Below are 19,292 nucleotides of genomic sequence, written 5' to 3'. Positions count from 1 at the left end.
AGCTAGACAGTTGAATAAGTTCTGAAAATGGTCTAATTTTACTGTAACGCAGCCTTTAAGACCAGGGAATGACAACATTTAAGTTATATCCCCATCTAGTCTCTTGTATATCCATATATTGCCCAGCTCTAAGCAGTGGGAAATGAATTTCAGTGGAAGCTATGTGTTGACTAGAGCTTTAACTAAAGCGCTTCCCAATGAGAAATTCAGTTATTTCAACCTGAATTTAAGATTTTTCAAATACTTTTCTCTCCCACAAGCCAACATCTTTGATAATGATTTTTTTTTTCTGTTCACAAATAGACACAGATAATAGAGCATGGCTGCCACTTTTGCTTTATTGCTTCAATACATCTTACAGTTTATGCAAGACAATGTCATGAGCAACATTCATCTCCAGTGGCAGCAGCCTATCTGTCTTGCTCTGCAGGCTGTTGTAAGTTCAGAGAGATTTGGTAGACCGAATTCTTCTTCTTTCCTTGTCCGTCAGGAAGAGGCGTTGAGAACCAGTCAGCAGAGAAAGGAGACAGCCAGCAGGCAGAGGTGAGGATCTGGAAGTGAAACCAGTCCGGTCCCTGCGGTCTGTGATCTGTTTGGACAAGGGCTTTTAAATTTCATTTGCTTTTTTTTTTTTGCTGTGAAACTTGCATATTGAATGACTAAAAAAACTGATTAATTTGGACAAACTTCTTTTTATTCCCAGGGGTCAGCTGCAGCTCCTGTGGTGGACAGTAATCCTCCCATTCCTCCTGTCATCAACATTAAAGACGAGCCAGTCGACGAAGGCTACGACGCCGCTTTGCTGCCTCAGAGCTCCATCAGACAGATTAAAGAGGAGCTGGAACATCAGGAGGTTGGCATATCGACTAAAATGTCCCTTATTTCTCTATTTAGTTAGTGACCACCCGTCACTTCTTTAATAGTTGACAGTTATGTGTGAAATGTGTATATTGGACATTATGCAAATTTGTTTTGTCTGTCGTCTTTCCAGGACGAGCTCCGGATCAGTTCTGTCTACTCTGTAGGAGGAGGGAATACCTTTGTTTCCCCCACTGGTAAGTACGGTGTTGTTTTTTTTTTTCATTCGTGTTTTTCTCTCACCTCATGAAATCGCAGCTCCTATCTGCCATAGTTTTGCAGCAGCTGTATTGTCTTCTTCTCACTTCCCCTTAACCCTCGACTAAATCCTAAGACTGTAGCTCAGTATGAAACTTGTGTAATAACTGCACATTTTTGACTTACTGACAATATATGAAAAATAGCCACATATGGGCATAATCTATTTTAAGCCGTCATATTTTCAAGCTGGCGGCACGGTGGTTAGCGCGGTCGCCTCACAGCAAGAAGGTCCTGGGTTCGAGCCCTGGGGTAGTCCAACCTTGGTGGGTCGTCCCAGGTCGTCCTCTGTGTGGAGTTTGCATGTTCTCCCCGTGTCTGCGTGGGTTTCCTCCAGGGGCTCCGGTTTCCTCCCAAAGTCCAAAGACATGTAGGTCAGGTGAATCGGCCGTACTAAATTGTCCCTAGGTATGAATGTGTGTGTGTGTGCGTGTGTATGTGTGTGTGTGTGTGTGTGTGTGTGTGTATATATATGTTGGTCCTGTGATGGCCTGGCAGCCTGTCCAGGGTGTCTCCCCGCCTGCCGCCCAATGACTGCTGGAATAGGCTCCAGCATCCCCGCGACCCTGAGCGCAGAATAAGCGGTTCAGATAATGGATGGATGGATGGATATTTTCAAGCTGAGTGTAAGGAAGGAAGTGTTGATGTGAAGGTGTCTGGTGTAGGTCTGATATAACTGAAATGCAGGGATTCCCTGGGTGTGTGAAAGGGGGCATTCCGGGGAAAAGCTAGAATCGATTTGGCAGTCTGAAAGTAGGTGTTATTTTCAACAATCCTTGGGTTGAAATGCCAGAAAATCGCAGAATTTTAAACTGAAAGAAGTGAACTGCATTGTTGATAGCACTTTTCTAGCTGCAGCAGCCACGCAAAACACTTCACAGTTAATGCCTCACGTTCAGCCATGCACACGCACATTTCAAGAAATCCATACTTTTATACAAATCAATTTCGTTAAGTGCCAACTAAGTGTTTTTAAAAACATCTGCTGTTTCTTCACACAATTTCAATTCCAGTACCAGCTCCTGGCCCAGTCCCCCAGCCAGCAGCCATCTTTATCCCTGGTAGAGGTGCTGTCCTGCAACCTACAGCCATGGCATCGCTCCCTCTCAGACCTCAACCTCCACCCGCTGCTTCACGTCCAAATCTCGTTCCAGCACCTCTGGCCCCTTCTCAGCCCCCGGCCTCCAGTAGCATACGCTGCAGTGGCTGCTTCAAGGTACTACTGTTAAAAAAAAATAAACGCATGCTAGTCCACTCAGTTTTTTATTTAAAATGGTTTCATTCTTTATTTGGGCAGCAGGACTGTAGAGAGTGAGACTGTTAAGGACCTTTGGTGAGTTTAAATTCTGGTGCCAGTACACATGTGGCTGGAGAGGTGGAGTGCTTAATCACCAACAGTCTGACGGTGAAATTAATTCTGGTTGGGGCGCCCCGGTGGCTCACCTGGTAGAGTGCGTACCACATAAGGCTGAGTCCTTACCGCAGCAGCCCGGGTTCGAATCTGGCCCAGGCCCTCTCTCCCCCCTGCCTTTCCCGTCTCTCTACGATCACTATCCAATAAAGGCAGAAAATGCCAGGGTGTCTCCCCGCCGGCCGCCCAATGACTACTGGGATAGGCTCCAGCATCCCCGTGACCCTTATTGGATAAGCAGTTTGGATAATGAATGAATAAATTCATTCTGGTCCCTGATGGATCTCCACTTCACAGCAAAAGGGATATGTTTTTCTGAGCCATCTATCTAGAAAAATTGAGCTGTGGAAAAAAAACAACTAGGCTCCATAATCCCCTGGGTTTCCTGGTTAAAGATGCTATATGTATTATTCTAGCTTTCCGAAAGCACAGTATGACTAGTCGAAAATCAACAAGACCTGCTGGTAGCTGCTGGTAGTTACTGAATTTTCAATTTTTTTAGTACAAATGAGTTGGTACTACTCATCTTCCAACCATGTTGGGCAACTAAAGTCATTTTTACCTTTTCTGAATGGCTAACGCTTGAGGGTGGAGTAAAGTGCTGTCTGTCAATAGAGAGAGGTGGGATTAAAAAACAAGAAACCTTTGTAATTTAGAAGCAAAGAATCAAAACAAATGCAGCCAAAGACGAACGCTCAAGAGTTTTTCTTCAAAGTCATTCGTGTTGAGTGATGTGCAGTCAGCGTGGTGGTGGAAGTGGTTGTGTGAATAATGAACGCAGTAGAATTTGCAGACCACTTGAAGCCTCCCCGTTTCCTCTGTCTGAAAGGAGCTTTCCGATGTTCTGAACAGCACTTCAGTTGAAGCATGCTGCAGGCCTTAGCCTAACCTCTTAATGGGGCAGCCTTTGATAACATGGGTCATTGCCACCATCTCACTCCGGGCGGGGGGGGGGGGGGGGTTGCACCTCTTGTCTCTCCAAATGCGCTCGTGTTTTCATTCCTTATTTCTGTCTGACAGCACACATTGTAATTTAACTTAAATCACCACATCAGTTAAACATAACACCAACAAATTTCTCACTTGATCTAGGTCCTGATGAAGGGCCAGACGGCATTTCAGAGAAAAGGGTCCACCCAGCTGTTCTGTTCCACAATCTGCTTGACTGGTCACTTGCCTCCCACCAGCAAGGCCCGAGCCTGCTTCCAGTGCCACAAGTAAGTTTCTCTCTCTCTATCTGACAACCTTTCCTTTTTTTAAATTTGCTGTTGTGTGTTCTCTGCGGGGCGGCACAGTGGTGCAGTGGTTAGCACAGTCGCCTCGCAGCAAGAAGGTCCTGGGTTCAGGCCCCGGGGTAGTCCAACCATGGGGGTCATCCCGGGTCGTCGTCTGTGTGGAGTTTGCATGTCCTCCCTGTGTCTACGTGGGTTTCCTCCGGGGGCTCCGGTTTCTTCCCACAGTCCAAAGACATGCAGGTCAGGTGAATCGGCCGTACTAAATTGCTCCTGGGTATGAATGTGTGTGCGTGTGTGTGATGGCCTGGCGGCCTGTCCAGGGTGTCTCCCCGCCTGCCACCCAGTGACTGCCGGGATAGGCTCCAGCATCCCCGCGACGCTGAGAGCAGGATAAGCGGTTCGCATAATGGATGGATGGATGTTCTCGTCGGCTGTGCCACTGACCACCTGCTCTTTCTGTTGTTTTCCGTTCAGAGAGATCACCCTACCCAAAGACATGGTGATGATCCCATTGGACTCCAACACCTACATGCATTTCTGTGGCCAGTTCTGTCTGTCCACGTACAGGAGGAAAGCAGCTGATAAGCCGATAGAAAAACGAATCGAGAAACCACCTGAGAAACAGCAGGAGAAACAGACGGAAAAAGCCTTCTGCAGTGTTTGCAGATCCTCCAAAAGGGTGAGAGACCCACAAATGCTCATACACAGCCACAAGGGAGCTTAGGAGAGAAAAGGACGTATTTTGAATACATTTTCTGAGTTTGTTATAAACCAATTTAGCAATCCTGCCTCGGAATACAATGGCAACGTACCGATAATATTTACATCAGTTTCTGTAAATAGTTTTGTCTTATGATTTGATTTGATCAGTACTGCTATCTGTGCATAGTAGGGGTGGGTATCATCAAGATTTTAATGATACTACTACTCTTATCGATACTGCTTGTCGGTCCGGCACATTAATGGTTCTCTTATTGGATCGTTTTGTTATTGGATTGTTTTCAAGTCTAAACCCTGGTCTAGTCTAATAGACCTGCAGTGGACGGGATAGGGGGAGACGAACAGGATAGGGCAGCGTTTCCCAACCCAGTCCTCAAGGAACCCTGTCCTGCAGATTTTCATTGTAACCCTGCATAGGTAGCCCTGCTTGTATTTATTCAACCAATCATCTCACAGCACTTGATTATACAAGGTGTGCAACATCTGACATAATTCATTGCTGATTGGTTGAATAACTACAAACAGGTACCTATTCAGCGTTGCAAAGAAAATCTGCAGGATAGGGGTTCCTTGAGGACTGGGTTGGGAAACACTGGGATAGGGGATAGGGGGAGATGAACAGCTAGCAAGGCAGTCAAACACGCTGCATCTCGCCACCTGTATATGGTGTACTTTAGGTAAATGTTTTGAAAGGTTGCTTGTGTTTCCTCCTTTGCAGGCAAATGTGCTGTTGCACTTGTGGCAATGAGCAGTGTCTGCATCTACCCTAGTAAAGGACAACCACATTTAAGTGGGTTCTGTTCTTGCTGCCATTGTTACTCACTCTCTGTCTGAGTGTATGAGAAGACAGAGGCAGTAGGCTCCGGCCCCCAAGACAGTCTCCGGGGGACCGAAGGGGAGAGATCTGGATATCGGAATAGTAAAAAAGCTCCGTTATGAACAGGGTCTGAGAGAAAGAAGCTGCAAAATACCCTTGGCGACATTTATTTAGCCTAAATTATCAGGAAATCTTTCTTTAACCTCTCCAATACTGATAGCATAACCATCAATGTCAGAGCTTATCGATACTCTGGTCTTTCGTAATTTAGAACCAGGGCCCATATAATAGCGGGGCTCGGGGCACATCCCTAATGCATAGTGTGTTGATAATCAAGCAAATGGCGATATAAAAGCATATCGTGACGTCTTTTGCGGTACACGTGATACATTTGCACTGTTTCTCCCTCTGTCTTAGATTGAACACGAGGTCAGCCATCAGGGTCGCATCCACAGACTTTGTAGTGATGGTTGTTTCCTGGCATGGCGGAAGATGCGTCAGCTGGCCATGAACTGCTGCGAGGGCTGTGGTCTGTACTGCAAGAGCAACTCGGGCTCCTGTCAGACCCTCACCATCGACAGATCACAGCTCAACTTCTGTAGTCCGACCTGCATCAGCACTTATAAACAGGTGTGTGTGTGTGTGTGTGTGTGTGTGTGTGTGTGTTTGCATGTACATACATGCATACGTTTGTCTCCTACCTAGTTATACTGTTCTGACATGCCATGAGACATGAAAAATGGATGCGTTGGAGTCTGCAGGTGTGAGGAAACTGATTTCTCTAAATTTCTGAGATATGAAACCAGATTCATCTCTAATGTACGATGGCTTTCATTGGTTTATGATGTCTCCAGTGATGTCTGTGGTCCCAGCTGTGTGTCTACCTACCTCATAGTAGTGCAGGGTGAATTGGGACATGTAGTGGGGCTTGCAGAACTCCTCCAGCTTGCTGCTGTGTAGTAGCTGTGGATCATCTTCTGCAGGGACAAAAGGACTGCGTACACAATGGAGAACCTATAGAAGGCATCACTTGGAGGGGCTATTTTAGATTTGGGGTTAAGACAGAGTGACAGGTCATGGGAAGTGTTTTAGTATGGCATGTAGTAGTCAAGAAGAATTATTAGAAGGTGTGTGTGTGTGTGTGTGTGTTTATGTATTCTTAGGGTAACATTTTGGGCAAGGCATTTGCTGAGCTATCAAAGTCAGTGTCACATCCCCAATTTTGACTCCAGTATACAAGTCTGTGTTTCTTTTGCAACAGAATTTCTCCACTAGTGTTGAGAAATCAGGGTCTTTAAAGGGGTGAGCCTTAAAGGACTATTTATCATGCTCTTTCGATAAACTCCATCTAAATCAGACAGGCTCTATAAAACACGATCTATTCAGATGCTGTTGTCAAGAAATGTGGTTGCCAGGGAATGAATCTCACCGACAGACCACAGTAGAGGCACAAGATATTTTCCCACCATTTACAGTGGGTTCAAAATATACTCTGTATTCCTCTCTGTTTTAATTTGTTATACCGTTTCTGTTCTCTTGCAGACCTGCAGGAAGATGACTGAGTGTGCCAACTGTCACAGGGTAGTTCAAGTCTCCACCACTATGATGGAACGAGACCAGAAGGGCAAAATTCAGCTCTACTGCTCATCTGTTTGCATAGAACAGAGCCGCCCACCCAGGCACACACTCACTGGTAGGCTGCACGCAAAACACACATACACACACACACACACACACACACACACACACACACACACACACACACAGGGATGTACAACATGAGCATAATATCATATCCCACTAATTTTGTCATGGTCAAAATATGCTGCACAATACTTTTTACTGAAAATGGTGAGGCTTCTGGAAAAACCAAAATATTACACATGACACCTTTAATCTGTTTAATTTTAATCAGGAGATAGATTAATTGTAAGTTGTCCAGCTTTTAGTAGTACTTCTTTGGTGTGCACAGTAGGGCTGGACCCAAATAAGCAGCTATTCGGTTATTTGTTTGTTGGGTAGGTATTCGGTTTTCAATTTTGGGATTTGGATATTCGTTTCTTCTTTTTTTTCCTATTTTCTTTTTTGCTAAATGTAGGCTATCAATAAAAGCAAACTGCAAAATTTATCGTTTTTAATTGCACTGTTAAAATGTGGAAATATAATATACCGTCTCAGCTTTGGGCGCATGACATCCCTCCCACTCACAGTAGTGAAGTCATGCTTCAGTTCCCCCCTTGCCGTTTAAGGGAAGACAAAATGCAGAAGACCTCAGTTGTGCTGGAGTTATTATAACTACACTACCGGGGCGTCCGGGTGGCGTGGCGATCTATTCCATTGCCTACCAACACGGGGCTCGCCGGTTCGAATCCCCGTGTTACCTCCAGCTTGGTCGGGCATCCCTACAGACAACAATTGGCCGTGTGTGCGGGTGGGAAGCCAGATGGGGGTATGTGTCCTGGTTGCTGCACTACCACCTGCTCTCTTAGGTCAGGGCGCCTGTTTGGGGGGGAGGGGGAACTGGCGGGAATAGTGTGATCCTCCCACGCGCTACGTTCCCCTGGTGAAACTCCTTACTGTCAGGTGAAAAAAAAGCAGCTGGTGACTCCACATGTATCGGAGGAGGCATGTGGTAGTCTGCAGCCCTCCCCGGATCGGCAGGGGGGGCGGAGCAGCAGCCGGGACGGCTCAGAAAAGTGGGGTAGTTGGCCAAAGTAAATTGGGGAGAAATAGGGGGGGGGGGATCTAGAAAAACAATTTGTGCTACCTTGTTCTATTTATTACAGTTCGTTTCTTTAATTTTCATTATTTACTGTTTTGGTAATTGGTAAAAACAATAATTGTGTTTCTGAGTGATTTGTGATTGTCAGAAAAATGTCGGAGTACTGGTAGTCCCTGGGTTACAAATGCCCGATTTATGAACCGACCTCCGTAAAGCCTGTTATTTAAAATAAAAAAAATCGAGTCACACACAATGGTTCATACTAACAAACAGGCGGACTACTTTGTGCGACGCTCAAAACACTGCGCGTTTTAGGCAGTTCGTCGGCCCGAGGGAGAATAACGCCACGCCATCGTCACCATCTTAAGTCGGATCGTGTAAACATTGTTTGCGTTGTGTTTGGACTTATTTTTCATGTGTTTACCCTCGTAATCACGGCTTTAAGGCATAAATCTGATGCAAGTGACGGTGATGCACCGAAGGAAAGGAAAACCATCACAACTGAAACGAAAGTGGAAATAATAACGCGTTCAGAGAGAGGTGAAACGCTCTTATCGTTTTTTCACTTACCCGGTGAGGCGAGCCCCAAGCGGGCTCCCATTTCCGGCGTCAAACAGCCGGCCTCCGCCAGTCGCAACACGCTCTGGGGGCGTTTGAAATGTAATAAGTGTTCCTTTAAAGTTTTTATACCTATACACTCATTCTCTCTCTCAATTATAAATACTGTACTGTACTGGTATTTATTATTATTACGGCATTATTATAGTTATGATGTTTTAGGTAAAGCGTATACTGAGACAAACGTGACTAATTGATGCTAGATGTGAACTGTACATAACTGTTCCGACTTACATACAGATTCGACTTACGAACAGACTGAAAGATGGAACTGGTTCGTAGTCTGGGGACTTCCTGTGTTACACTGTTAAGCCTGCTATTGCAGTGCTCATTGAAAGTATTGTTGTTATAACAGAAATAAACGCGTTTTGTATCTTTGTTTGATTTGTTGGGTTCAGGTTGTAAAACGTTATAGACTTGGCTGATAGCTGATGGAGTTTGGAGTTGGAGTTGGGCCCCGCCCACTGTGCCTAGTGTATAGGAAGGGTTAAATGCTGAGGACAGATTTTGTTTCAGTGTATGTGAGTACTAAGAAATGACAAAGAAAAAAAATTTTTTTGGGGGGGGGCCCCTTTTTCTCCCGAATTGTACTTGGCAAATTACCCCACTCTTCCAAGCCGTCCCGATCGCTGCTCCACGCCCTCAGCCGAACCGGGGAGGGCTGCAGACTACCAGATGTCTCCTCCTCCGATACATGTGGAGTCACCAGCCGCTTCTTTTCACTTGACAATGAGTTTTGCCAGGGGGACGTAGCACGTGGGAGGATCACGCTATCCCCCCACCCCCCCGAACAGGCGCCCCGACCAAACAGAGGAGGCGCCAGTGCAGCGACCAGGACACATACCCACATCCAGCTTCCCACCCACAGACACGGCCAATGGTGTCTGTAGGGACACCCGACCAAGCAGGAGGTAACACGGGGACTCGAACCGGCGATCCCCGTGTTGGTTGGCAACAGAATAGACCGCTACGACAAAGAAATTTTGAATAGATATAAATCTCAAATCTTAAATTTGTCGAAGCTAGTATGCCGTTTCTGTGCTTCTACGCTTCTGCTTCACAACACTTTCTTGGGCGTTGTCTCGGACTTGGAGCCTGTTATCACGAGCATTTATGTAGGTCTATAATTAATCAACGATAAGAAAAAATGTCACAAGTTATGTCACAAAAAGTGCATCGATAGGCCCTTGTTCGGCCAAATCCCTCGGGATTACAAACATGCATAAACCACACCAACCCTTTTGGAAAATGTTTGTCATTAGATAAAAATACAAAAACCAATTCTGTAGAATAACACAATCCTTAACAATTAATGCCTTTAATTAAACCAAAAGACACATGTTGCAGCGCTATACCATCCATCTCAGCTGAGAATGGAGAAATGTCTGGCTGAGTCCTTCCCAAGTCATATTTCTTGCGTGCGCACACACACAAAGAGCTGAAGCTGTTGGAAGCTCCAGATCCCAAAAAATGGTATTCGGGACAGCTCTCGTGCACAGGTGTGTGTGTATGTGTAGGTTAAATGCATCCCCTTTATATTAGTTTGTTTTCTATACTGTGCATATATATCTTTTGTCACTTGATGTTTTTAGCGATATGTGAATTATTGTGCACACAGAGCACAAATTGATACAGAAACACACTTCTTGCCCTCTCGGGTTTTTAAATGTCCCCCTTCTCTCTTGCCTCCTCAGATGCTGCGTTCCCCTGCTCCCAGTGTCGGGTCATTGCTGTCCCTCAGTATCATCTGGCCATGGTGGACGGCACAATCCGCAACTTTTGCTCCTATGAGTGTGTCAATGAATTCAGGGTAAAGACGATGACAGACTGGATGTTTTAATTTCTTTGTTCTGCAAAATGGACGAAAAACTGAAAGAAAATCCTGTGGTGTGACATTAAAAGTGGTCACTATTCACGTGCACACTTTGATTGACCAGCAAACTGGTGAATCACTTTACATGTGATATGCTATTGTTGAACATGAAAAAACATACACATATCATACATAAATATATTTAGCAAGACGTTTTCGTCAACTACCTTTTTCAAAAAAACAAAAAAAAAGACCTATGGTAGTGTTGGTATGATGCTGAAAGCTGATTGGGGAGGCATCTCAGCTAATTGTGATGTAGCATCTGTAAAGTTAACGTCTGACTTCACAGCAAAGTAAACCGAAAGAATTCACAAAGTTGAGTAAGTTCTATTCGTCTCATGTCTCAGTATGGGAATGTGTCATGCGTGACCTCATCAGAAGCTTCAGTAACATTACGCCAGTCCTAATTGGCTGGCAATAGTGATGCCTATGTCAGAAGGGGATGGGACCCTCCTTATATATTGAGCTGACATAGCATCAGTCGTCGTTCAAAAACCTCTTCTCACAGAAGCTTGTCTACAACTGTGCTATTGGGTGCTAAGCTAAACTCGGGTCACCGGGCACTTCGTCCCCAGCTGTACAGTTGCACACTAGTTCACAACCACTAGCAATACTCATCTATGACTAGCCTTATTTTGAAATAGCAATACTTTCGTTAATAAAGTAGTAATACTTTTCTCTAATAAAAGTAGCAATACCAACAGGTAGCAATACCCCAAAAAAGGTAGCAGTACTTCCAGAAGAGTAGCACTACTTTTGGCACTACGCTAGCGAGGAAGATGGCAATATCCTATTTAGCAAATTTAATAGTGTCTTTAGCCCACTAGCTAACCATAGCTATAGCTGACAACCCCAGTGGAGCTGGAAAAAGTCCAAAACTTTGTCCCTGCTGCAATAGAATATACAGCTGGGACATTCACCCCGTGTGTGCGGTGTGTCAGGGCCTACTCCATGCTCAGGCTGCCTTAGCCTCCACTGAAGGTTGTATCCACTGCACTGCTTTCCCCTGTAAACTGCTCCGCTGCCGGCTGGCCCGCCAGGCTAACCTGTCAGGGCGAGACCCGCTTATGTGTGGAGAAGCGGATATTTCCAAGGGCCTGGCCACCTCACCTGGGCAGAGGTAGACCCCCCCACCCCACCCCCCCACCCCCCGTGTTTTCCCATTGCAAGAGAGGGACAAGAGTGGGCTTTGCTGCTACTCGCACCTTCCTGGAAAGATGTGGACGATGATGGGGAAGAGTCAGCTGACTCAGAGCAGGAGGAATCCATCCACATGTGTCTACCATTCGGTCTGTTCCTAAGCCCAAGAGTGTTTGTAAAATGCACTGAGGTGGCAGTAGCCCCCGCTCAGGGAGAGAGGTATTCGAGTGGTCACGTACATTGACAACTGGCTAGTGGCAGCCCCCACTCACCAGGAGGTGGCTTGTCACACAGACGCTCATGCACTACACTTGGTAAATCTGGGTTTTCAGATAAACATAGAAAAGAGCATGTTAACACCTGCTCAACGCATTACTTTCATTGGGCTCAATCTGGACTTTGTCCAAGCCAAGGCCTTAAAGAGTGATGACTGTGCAGACAAATCTAGCACAGGAAAGTGGTCACCACAGATGCCTCTCTGGTGGGCTGGGGTGCCACTCATGAGGGGAGAACAGTGAATGGGAGATGGGACCCTCACATACGTTCTACTCATATAAATTGTCTGGCACTGCTGGCTGTTCACTTGGCTTTGAAATATTTCCTCCTTTGGCTGAAGGATCATCATGTTTTAGTGAGGAGAGACAAATTCTACCCTTGTGGCTTACATCAAACCAGGGGGGCTCAGGTCCCCCTGGTTACACACGCTGGCACACAGACTGATAGTTTATAGCAGTGTGCACCTGCAGTCACTGAGAGCAACTCATGTGCCAGGCATTCTGAATTGCAGGGCAGATCTGTTATCCAGGGGCAACCCACTGTATGTGGACTGGAAGCTTTACCATGAGGTGGTGAAACTGATTTGGTTATGGTTCGGTCAGGCAACCATGGACATTACGCAACAGGGGAGAATACGCATTGCCCCTTGTTCTCCTCTCTACAGTGGCCTGCATTTCCCTCAGTAACTCTCATTCCTCGAACTCTAGCCAGAGTGAGGGTGGGCGGTCTGTCGATGAACCTGGTAGCTCCACATTGGCCGGGGAAGCACTGGCTAGTGAAGATTTTTCAACTCCTGTATGGCCTGCCATGGTCATAACCACTACGCAAGAACCTGCTGTCTCATGCACAGGGGGAAATACCCCCCCCCCCCAGAGTGGCTAGCTCTCTGGGCTTGGCCCGTGACTGGTTCAACCTGAATAAAGTAGGACTCCCTCACAGTGTTATTGACACTATTCAATGTGCCAGAGCCTCTTCATCTAGGTCTATATATGAGCATGTGTTTGAAAGCTGGTGCTCAGAGTCACAACCTGTTCCTTTTCAATGTCCTGTGGCAGTTATTGTGTAATTTTTACAGAACCTCATTGAGAAGAGTAAGGCTTTCTCAACCATCAAGGTGTACCTGGCAGCTATTTCACCCTGCCATATTGCTTTTGACAGAAAGACGGTGGGTCAACACCCTTTAGTGTGTCGTTTCATGAAGGGTGCACGTCATAAATTGCCTACATCTAGGCCACTGGCTCCATCATGGGATCCCCCCCATTACACTAAATGCTATCTCCTGTCCCCCTTTTGAACCTTTGGAACAAGTGGATCTGAAAATATTGTCCTTGAAGTCTTGATGCATGCTCAATAATCCAAGTAAGGAAATCCCAGAAAGTTGTATCAGTTCATTTGGACACAGTGTTTAGTGGAAGAAACTTTTCATCACTAATCTTAAGTAATGAAACTTTTCTACCACTAAACGTTGTGTCCAGATGAACTGATTCAATTCTGGGATTGTCCTTGAAGACGGCCTTATTTCTTGCTTTAGCCTCAGCTAAATGCGTAGGTGAAATTCATGCACTTTCTGTGTATCATGCTTGTACAGAGTTCTCCCTGGGGAGTACTGAGGTCAGTCTGTAGCCTAACCTAGCTTTTGTCCCAAAGGTTATAGGCTCGTGTTCCCCTATAGAACTGGCTGTCTTCTATCCCCCGCCTTTCTGCTCTGGGGAGCACCAGCATTTAAACACTCCAGTTGGTGCACTGCAAATTTATTTGGACAGGACCCAGGGTTTTAGAAAGGGCGACCAGTTGTTTGTGTCTTGGGCAAAACCACACGTAAGAAAGCCTGTGTCTAAAGAGCATCTTTCCCACTGTATATTTGGGGCTATTGCCCTGGCTTATATCAGCAAGGTGTCCAGCCTCCTGCTGATCTACATGAACATTCCACCAAGGGTTTAGTGACTGTGTGGGCTCTCTTTAAGTGAGTTTCTGTTCAGGAGGTATGTGTGGCTACATGCTGGGCCTCGTCCCACACATTTGCTAGATTTTACAAGTTGGATCTCAGGGCTCCAACTCTGGCACGTTTGGTCCTCAGTACTGGCTCTTCTCAGAGCGTGGCTGCTTCTCTGTGAATTGCCACTAGGGAAAGTTGTCTTCTTCACGGGCAATCCGGGAGTCAGTATTTTTCCCATAGTGAAAGAGAACTTAAGGTTATAGATATAACCCCGGTTCTCTGATTAACATGAATGAGTGTCTGACCAGACGACCCTCCTTGTTGTGGAAGTGAGGAAGAGGTGAGCTTGTTTTGAATGATGACTGACGCTATGTCAGCCTAATATATAGGAAGAGGGTCCCATCACCTCCTGACATAGGTGTCACTAGTGCCAGCCAAATTGGTGGCGTAATGTTATTGAGGCTTCTGATGAGGTCACACAGGAGGCGTTCCCATAGTTAGGCATGAAATTAATGCTAATCAGAGAACCGGGGTTATATCTATAACCTTAAGATAGCGAGTTGAAGCACCAGTACTGAGACGAACAAAAATGTACTAAGGAGTGGAAGTCGTCTTTTTTGTCTTGACTCTGCTCTTGACTTTTGCATTGACCGTGCCATGTTTTTTTTTCCCCCTTTGAATCTTGCAGAAGGCGATGCACAACTCCAAATCAGACCTGACCAACGGAACGCCCACCACCACCTCCTCCTCTTCCCTCAGGGACCTCTCCCATAGAGACACGCTAAAAATGATGCCCTCGGGCGGTACCGGACCGGCCCCCGGTTCAGCCCGTCAGGAGCTCTCGTCCTCTGTCTCTCTCCCGGGCCGTCATCCAAGTCATACCTCTGTTCCCCCCTTGGTGCCTCCCTACCCTGTTCTGTCCTCCCCTTCTCCCTCTCTCTCTCCCTCAGCACCACCAGGCCAAGCCCAAATCCAAACCCAGTCCAGGCTTCCTCCTGGACAATGCCTCAGGCCAAGAGATGGCGGAGCGAATGATTCCTCAAGATTGACCTGCCATCAGTGTGTCAAACAGTTCATCACCAAACCTCTGCTGTTTAGTTACCAGGTAAAAAAGCTGAGGTTGTCAACACACACACACACACACACACACTTCTCACCTCTTCTCTGTATACTTTTTCATACATTTGCTCTTAAAGGCATAGCAAAATCTCATTGCATAGGCTTTCAAAGTTTTAAGTTTTTTTCCCCATTAATTACATTAATGAATCTTATTTGGAACACTAGATGGTGTATGTTAATCAATATATTTCATTGTTGCATTATGTATTGTGTCAGTAGATCTACAGTTGCCATTTTCTCACCATCTGTTTCAAGTGTGAATAAGGTGTTTAGTGACTTGACAGTGTTTATAATTATAAAAGAAAAATGTCAAAACTGGATATAGTGGAGAACAGTTGTTTGTGTATTTATTTTACACTTGAATACACAGCTTATCTTTCCAGTATGGACACAAATGGACAACAACTTTTTCTGCCAACCTGCTAATTATATAATGTAACCAGTATAGACCTAAGACTGAACTTAATGCTGCTAACATGACGCTGCTGTTTTGTAAAGACATTCAGTCGCACATTTCACTCTGTATTAATGGCCTAAGCCTTTTATTAACTCCATCACAAAAACAATGTTACAAACACAACTGCACCTTCATTTATTCCCAGCCTTAAAAGTCAGCCCTATACATTTTGATAAGGATGATGATGAAAATACATTTGCCCCCAGGGTCGTATGTCATTGTTCTGCAGTAATGCGTGCTGTGAGCAGTATAAAATCCAGAAAGACATCTCGGCCCCATGTGAGCACTGTAAGGTGGAGAAGGTCATCTTCGATGTGGTCACCTACAACCAACAGGACCTGTTCTTCTGCAGCGAGAGTGAGTGACAGCACTGTGACCCCAACCGTGTGCTTTTTTCTTTCTTTCTTTTTTTCCCCCTCTCCCTTCTAGAAAATATGCAGTAAAGGCTCAGTACGCTTAACACAAACAGGTTCAAACGACACTTTCTGCAAATACGTTGGACACAAAGTCATTTCATACCTTTTGCAAACACGTTAAAGTTGAAGGTAGGTTGATGAGTTGTGCGTCATCTGAGCAGCTTTTCTGACCCCGCTCCATAAATTCACTGACTTTTTGCAATCACAGCAAGAAAAAAACAAACTTGCATACAGGCAAATACTCTCTTGAGATTTTCTGCAAAGCTGTTCGTGGTGAGCTACATGGGAGTGTCTACATGGTGGTGGAAGTGGTTGTGCAGTGAATTAAAAAACTGAACTAAAAGACCACGTGACCTGTTTTCACACCTAAGCGCGCCTTTCTGGGTAATCAAGTTCCCTCAAGCTAACAATGAAGACTGAACAAATCTTTTTAGTTTTTCTGTAAACGTTCATCCATCCATTATCCAAGCCGCTTATCCCAATCGGGCTCGCGGGATGCTGGAGCCTATCCCAGCAGTCACTGGGCGGCAGGTGGGGAGACACCCTAGACAGGCCGCCGGTCCATCACAGGGCTGACACATCCACACCTAGGAACAATTTTTAGGCGTTGTCCACACGACAACATTTTTTTGATAAACTTAGCTTTTTTTTTATCCTGTTTGGGGGGTCCGTCCACACGCAAACGTATTAAATACTGCTTCAAACTCTTTTGGACTGTCGAGACAGGTGGTTTCGAAAATAATAAGGCAAGTGTGTGAAGCAATTACAGTCCACTTGGGTCCTGTGTACATTCAACTGCCTACAACTGAAGCCAAAGTGCAGGAATTTGTCGCAGGATTTGACAGAAGCCATGGCATCCCTCAGTGTATTGGAGCAGTGGATGGGACTCATGTCGAAATAAAACAGCCATCAGCAAATGCAATGGACTACCTGAACAGAAAGGGGAGGTTTTCTCTAAATATCCAAGCTACTTGTGATTATAAGTTTTCATTTATTGATGATGTTATTAAATGGCCGGGTAGCATCCACGACGCCCGTATCTTTGCTAACTCAATGCTGAACACCCGTTTGAAAAATGGCACCATCAACGCCTTCCCCAAACCAAAACCCATAGTTGAAACTTGCTTTTGATTTTTCTGGTTGAATCTAGTTTATAGGATGTTTTTCTGTAAATCTTTAGGACTGCATATATGTTTGCATATAAATCTTAAATGGCCTGTACGGTATTTCGAGTTAAATGGTCATACGTGTCGGGTTAACTACACCAGGTACTAATAATATGTCTCCCCCTCTTTCTACTTTTCTCCCTTATGCCCTTGATCATCTCTCTCCTCGATCCCTCTCCATCTCTCATCCATCAGGCTGTAAGCTTTACTTCAAACACGATCTGATGTCTCGTGAGAAAGAGCACCCCTTTCGTCCCTGCAGCTACTGCTCCTGTTTCGGGGAGAAGATGATCCACAGCCACTACGGCGGCAAGCTGGAGGAGTTCTGCAAGCCCCACTGCATGTCCCAATTCACGGTGCACTACTATGGGGTAGGTAGACACACAGCTGGGACCAGAGACATCACTGGGACATCATAAAACAATGGGAAGCCATTGGACGTTAGAGATGAATGTAGTCTGGTTCGAATCCCCGTGTTACCTCTGGCTTGGTCGGGCGTCCCTACAGACACAATTGGCCATGTCTGCGGGTGGAAGGCCGGATGTGGGGATGTGTCCTGGTTGCTGCATTATTGCCTCTGGGCAGTCAGGGCGCCTGTTCAGGGGGGAGGGGGAACTGGCGGGAATAGCATGATCCTTCCACGCGCTACGTCCCCCTGGCGAAACTCCTTACTGTCAGGTGAAAAGAAGCGGCTGGCGACTCCACATGTATCGGAGGAAGCATGTGGTAGTGTGCAGCCCTCCCTGGCCTGGCAGAGGGGGTGGAGCAGCGACTGGGACAGCTCGGAGGGTGGGGTAGTTGGCCAAATGTAATTGGGGAGAAAAAGGGGGGTCGGTCATCAAAAAAAAAAAGAGAGATGAATGTAGTTTCATATCTCAGAAACTTTGAGAAATTGGTTTGCTCACACCTGCAGACTCCAACGCATAAATCTTTCATGTCTCATGGCATGTCAGAACAGTAGGACTAGGTAGGAGACAAATGTGTGTGCATGCACACACGCACAAAAGTCTGTAAGCTGTGTACTGTAGGGTCAGACAGGGACGTGTGTAGCAATGCTTTGCTCTGAGCTGTGCTACCATTTAGGTCAGTGTTTCTCAACCGGGGGTCCGCGGACCCCTAGTGGTCCGTGGTGTAATTGCAAGGGGTCCGTGAAAATAAAATATCTTTAAAAAAAAGATCCTATGACATTTATAGAAATAGGATTATTTTACTCAAATGTGACTGAGACCTTTATCTACTTAAACTATAAAGGGTAACAGGACTTTTTTCTCTAATTACATCTGTTTCACAAGTGTAATTTATTGTATTTTAATAAGAGATCTCGCTCCCGTTTGCATTGTTAAAAGTTACTGCATAAAAATTCTGTTGTTACATATATCTGAAAGTTACTGAATACATATTCTGTTTTGTTACATATATCTGAAAGTTACTGCATAAGAATTCTGTTTTGTTAACTATATCTAAGTTACAACTGAAAGCTCTTATTTTTACCCCAAAGAGTGAATAAATGCTATAATGCAATTTAAAATGCAGTTTCTACTGTTTCTATCAAATTGCAACCCCCCTCCCCCAAGATCAGGTGGAGGGGTCCTCAGGGTAGATCAAAAATACGCAGGGGGTCCAGGACCCCAAAAAGGTTGAGAACCACTGATTTAGGTTGCCACACACCTGACTGCATGTGCCAGTATCATGAAGTGGGCACTGAATGCACACACACTCAAACCCCCACACACACAGTATGCTTTAAATGGCTCATTTATCTTTTATGTTTCTCTCATCTATTTCTACTTTTTATTCAGTTTCACTTCCTTCCTCTCCATTTCAGATGGCTCGGTGTGACACTTGTAGGAAGCAGGGCTACATGGCGGAGAAGCTGAAGTGCTCCGGTTCGGTCCGAAACTTCTGCACCCTGCCCTGCCTTCTTCAATACTGCTACCAACATTTTAATTCCAGCCAGCAGATTAGCAGCAACGGTTCAGGCACAGGCCCTGCGCTGCCAGCAGCACGTGGTAAAGTCTGAGCACTCTCTCAAAGTCACTTTTACTTTCACCTGTCAGATCGCTCATGTTCAGAGTACAACAACATAATTTAACCACATGCAGCTGAGAGATGCTGTCAGCTTTGCTGTCATATCATTCATCAGTCAGATTCATGTTAGAACACTAACATCCTGTGAACAGGCTTAAACCTCTCCTGGATATTTTATTACCTGGATAACAGAAATTAATCTACTTAGACATTAGAAATACGGTTAGGTTAGGGTTTTTCTC

General features: G+C 45.5%; 1 protein-coding gene across 1 annotated transcript in view; it reads left to right on the top strand.

Annotated features, from left to right (window-relative positions):
• LOC130126721 (zinc finger MYM-type protein 4-like) overlaps positions 1-19,292 on the top strand; it is a 50,987-nt gene that overhangs the window by 3,687 nt on the left and 28,008 nt on the right. Inside the window, exons 3-15 of the mRNA XM_056296338.1 lie at positions 491-543; positions 704-853; positions 992-1,055; positions 2,130-2,332; positions 3,620-3,744; positions 4,237-4,441; positions 5,717-5,929; positions 6,842-6,992; positions 10,334-10,449; positions 14,553-14,969; positions 15,647-15,797; positions 17,218-17,393; positions 18,848-19,031. Coding sequence (XP_056152313.1) covers positions 491-543; positions 704-853; positions 992-1,055; positions 2,130-2,332; positions 3,620-3,744; positions 4,237-4,441; positions 5,717-5,929; positions 6,842-6,992; positions 10,334-10,449; positions 14,553-14,969; positions 15,647-15,797; positions 17,218-17,393; positions 18,848-19,031 — 2,208 coding nt within the window. The remainder of the gene's footprint in view (positions 1-490; positions 544-703; positions 854-991; positions 1,056-2,129; positions 2,333-3,619; positions 3,745-4,236; positions 4,442-5,716; positions 5,930-6,841; positions 6,993-10,333; positions 10,450-14,552; positions 14,970-15,646; positions 15,798-17,217; positions 17,394-18,847; positions 19,032-19,292) is intronic.

The sequence above is a fragment of the Lampris incognitus genome, chromosome 16, assembly GCF_029633865.1.
Source record: "Lampris incognitus isolate fLamInc1 chromosome 16, fLamInc1.hap2, whole genome shotgun sequence".
NCBI classification, from domain to species: Eukaryota; Metazoa; Chordata; class Actinopteri; order Lampriformes; family Lampridae; genus Lampris; species Lampris incognitus.
Note: the sequence above shows the minus strand (reverse complement) of the source record. Positions and strands in the feature narration are given on the sequence as shown.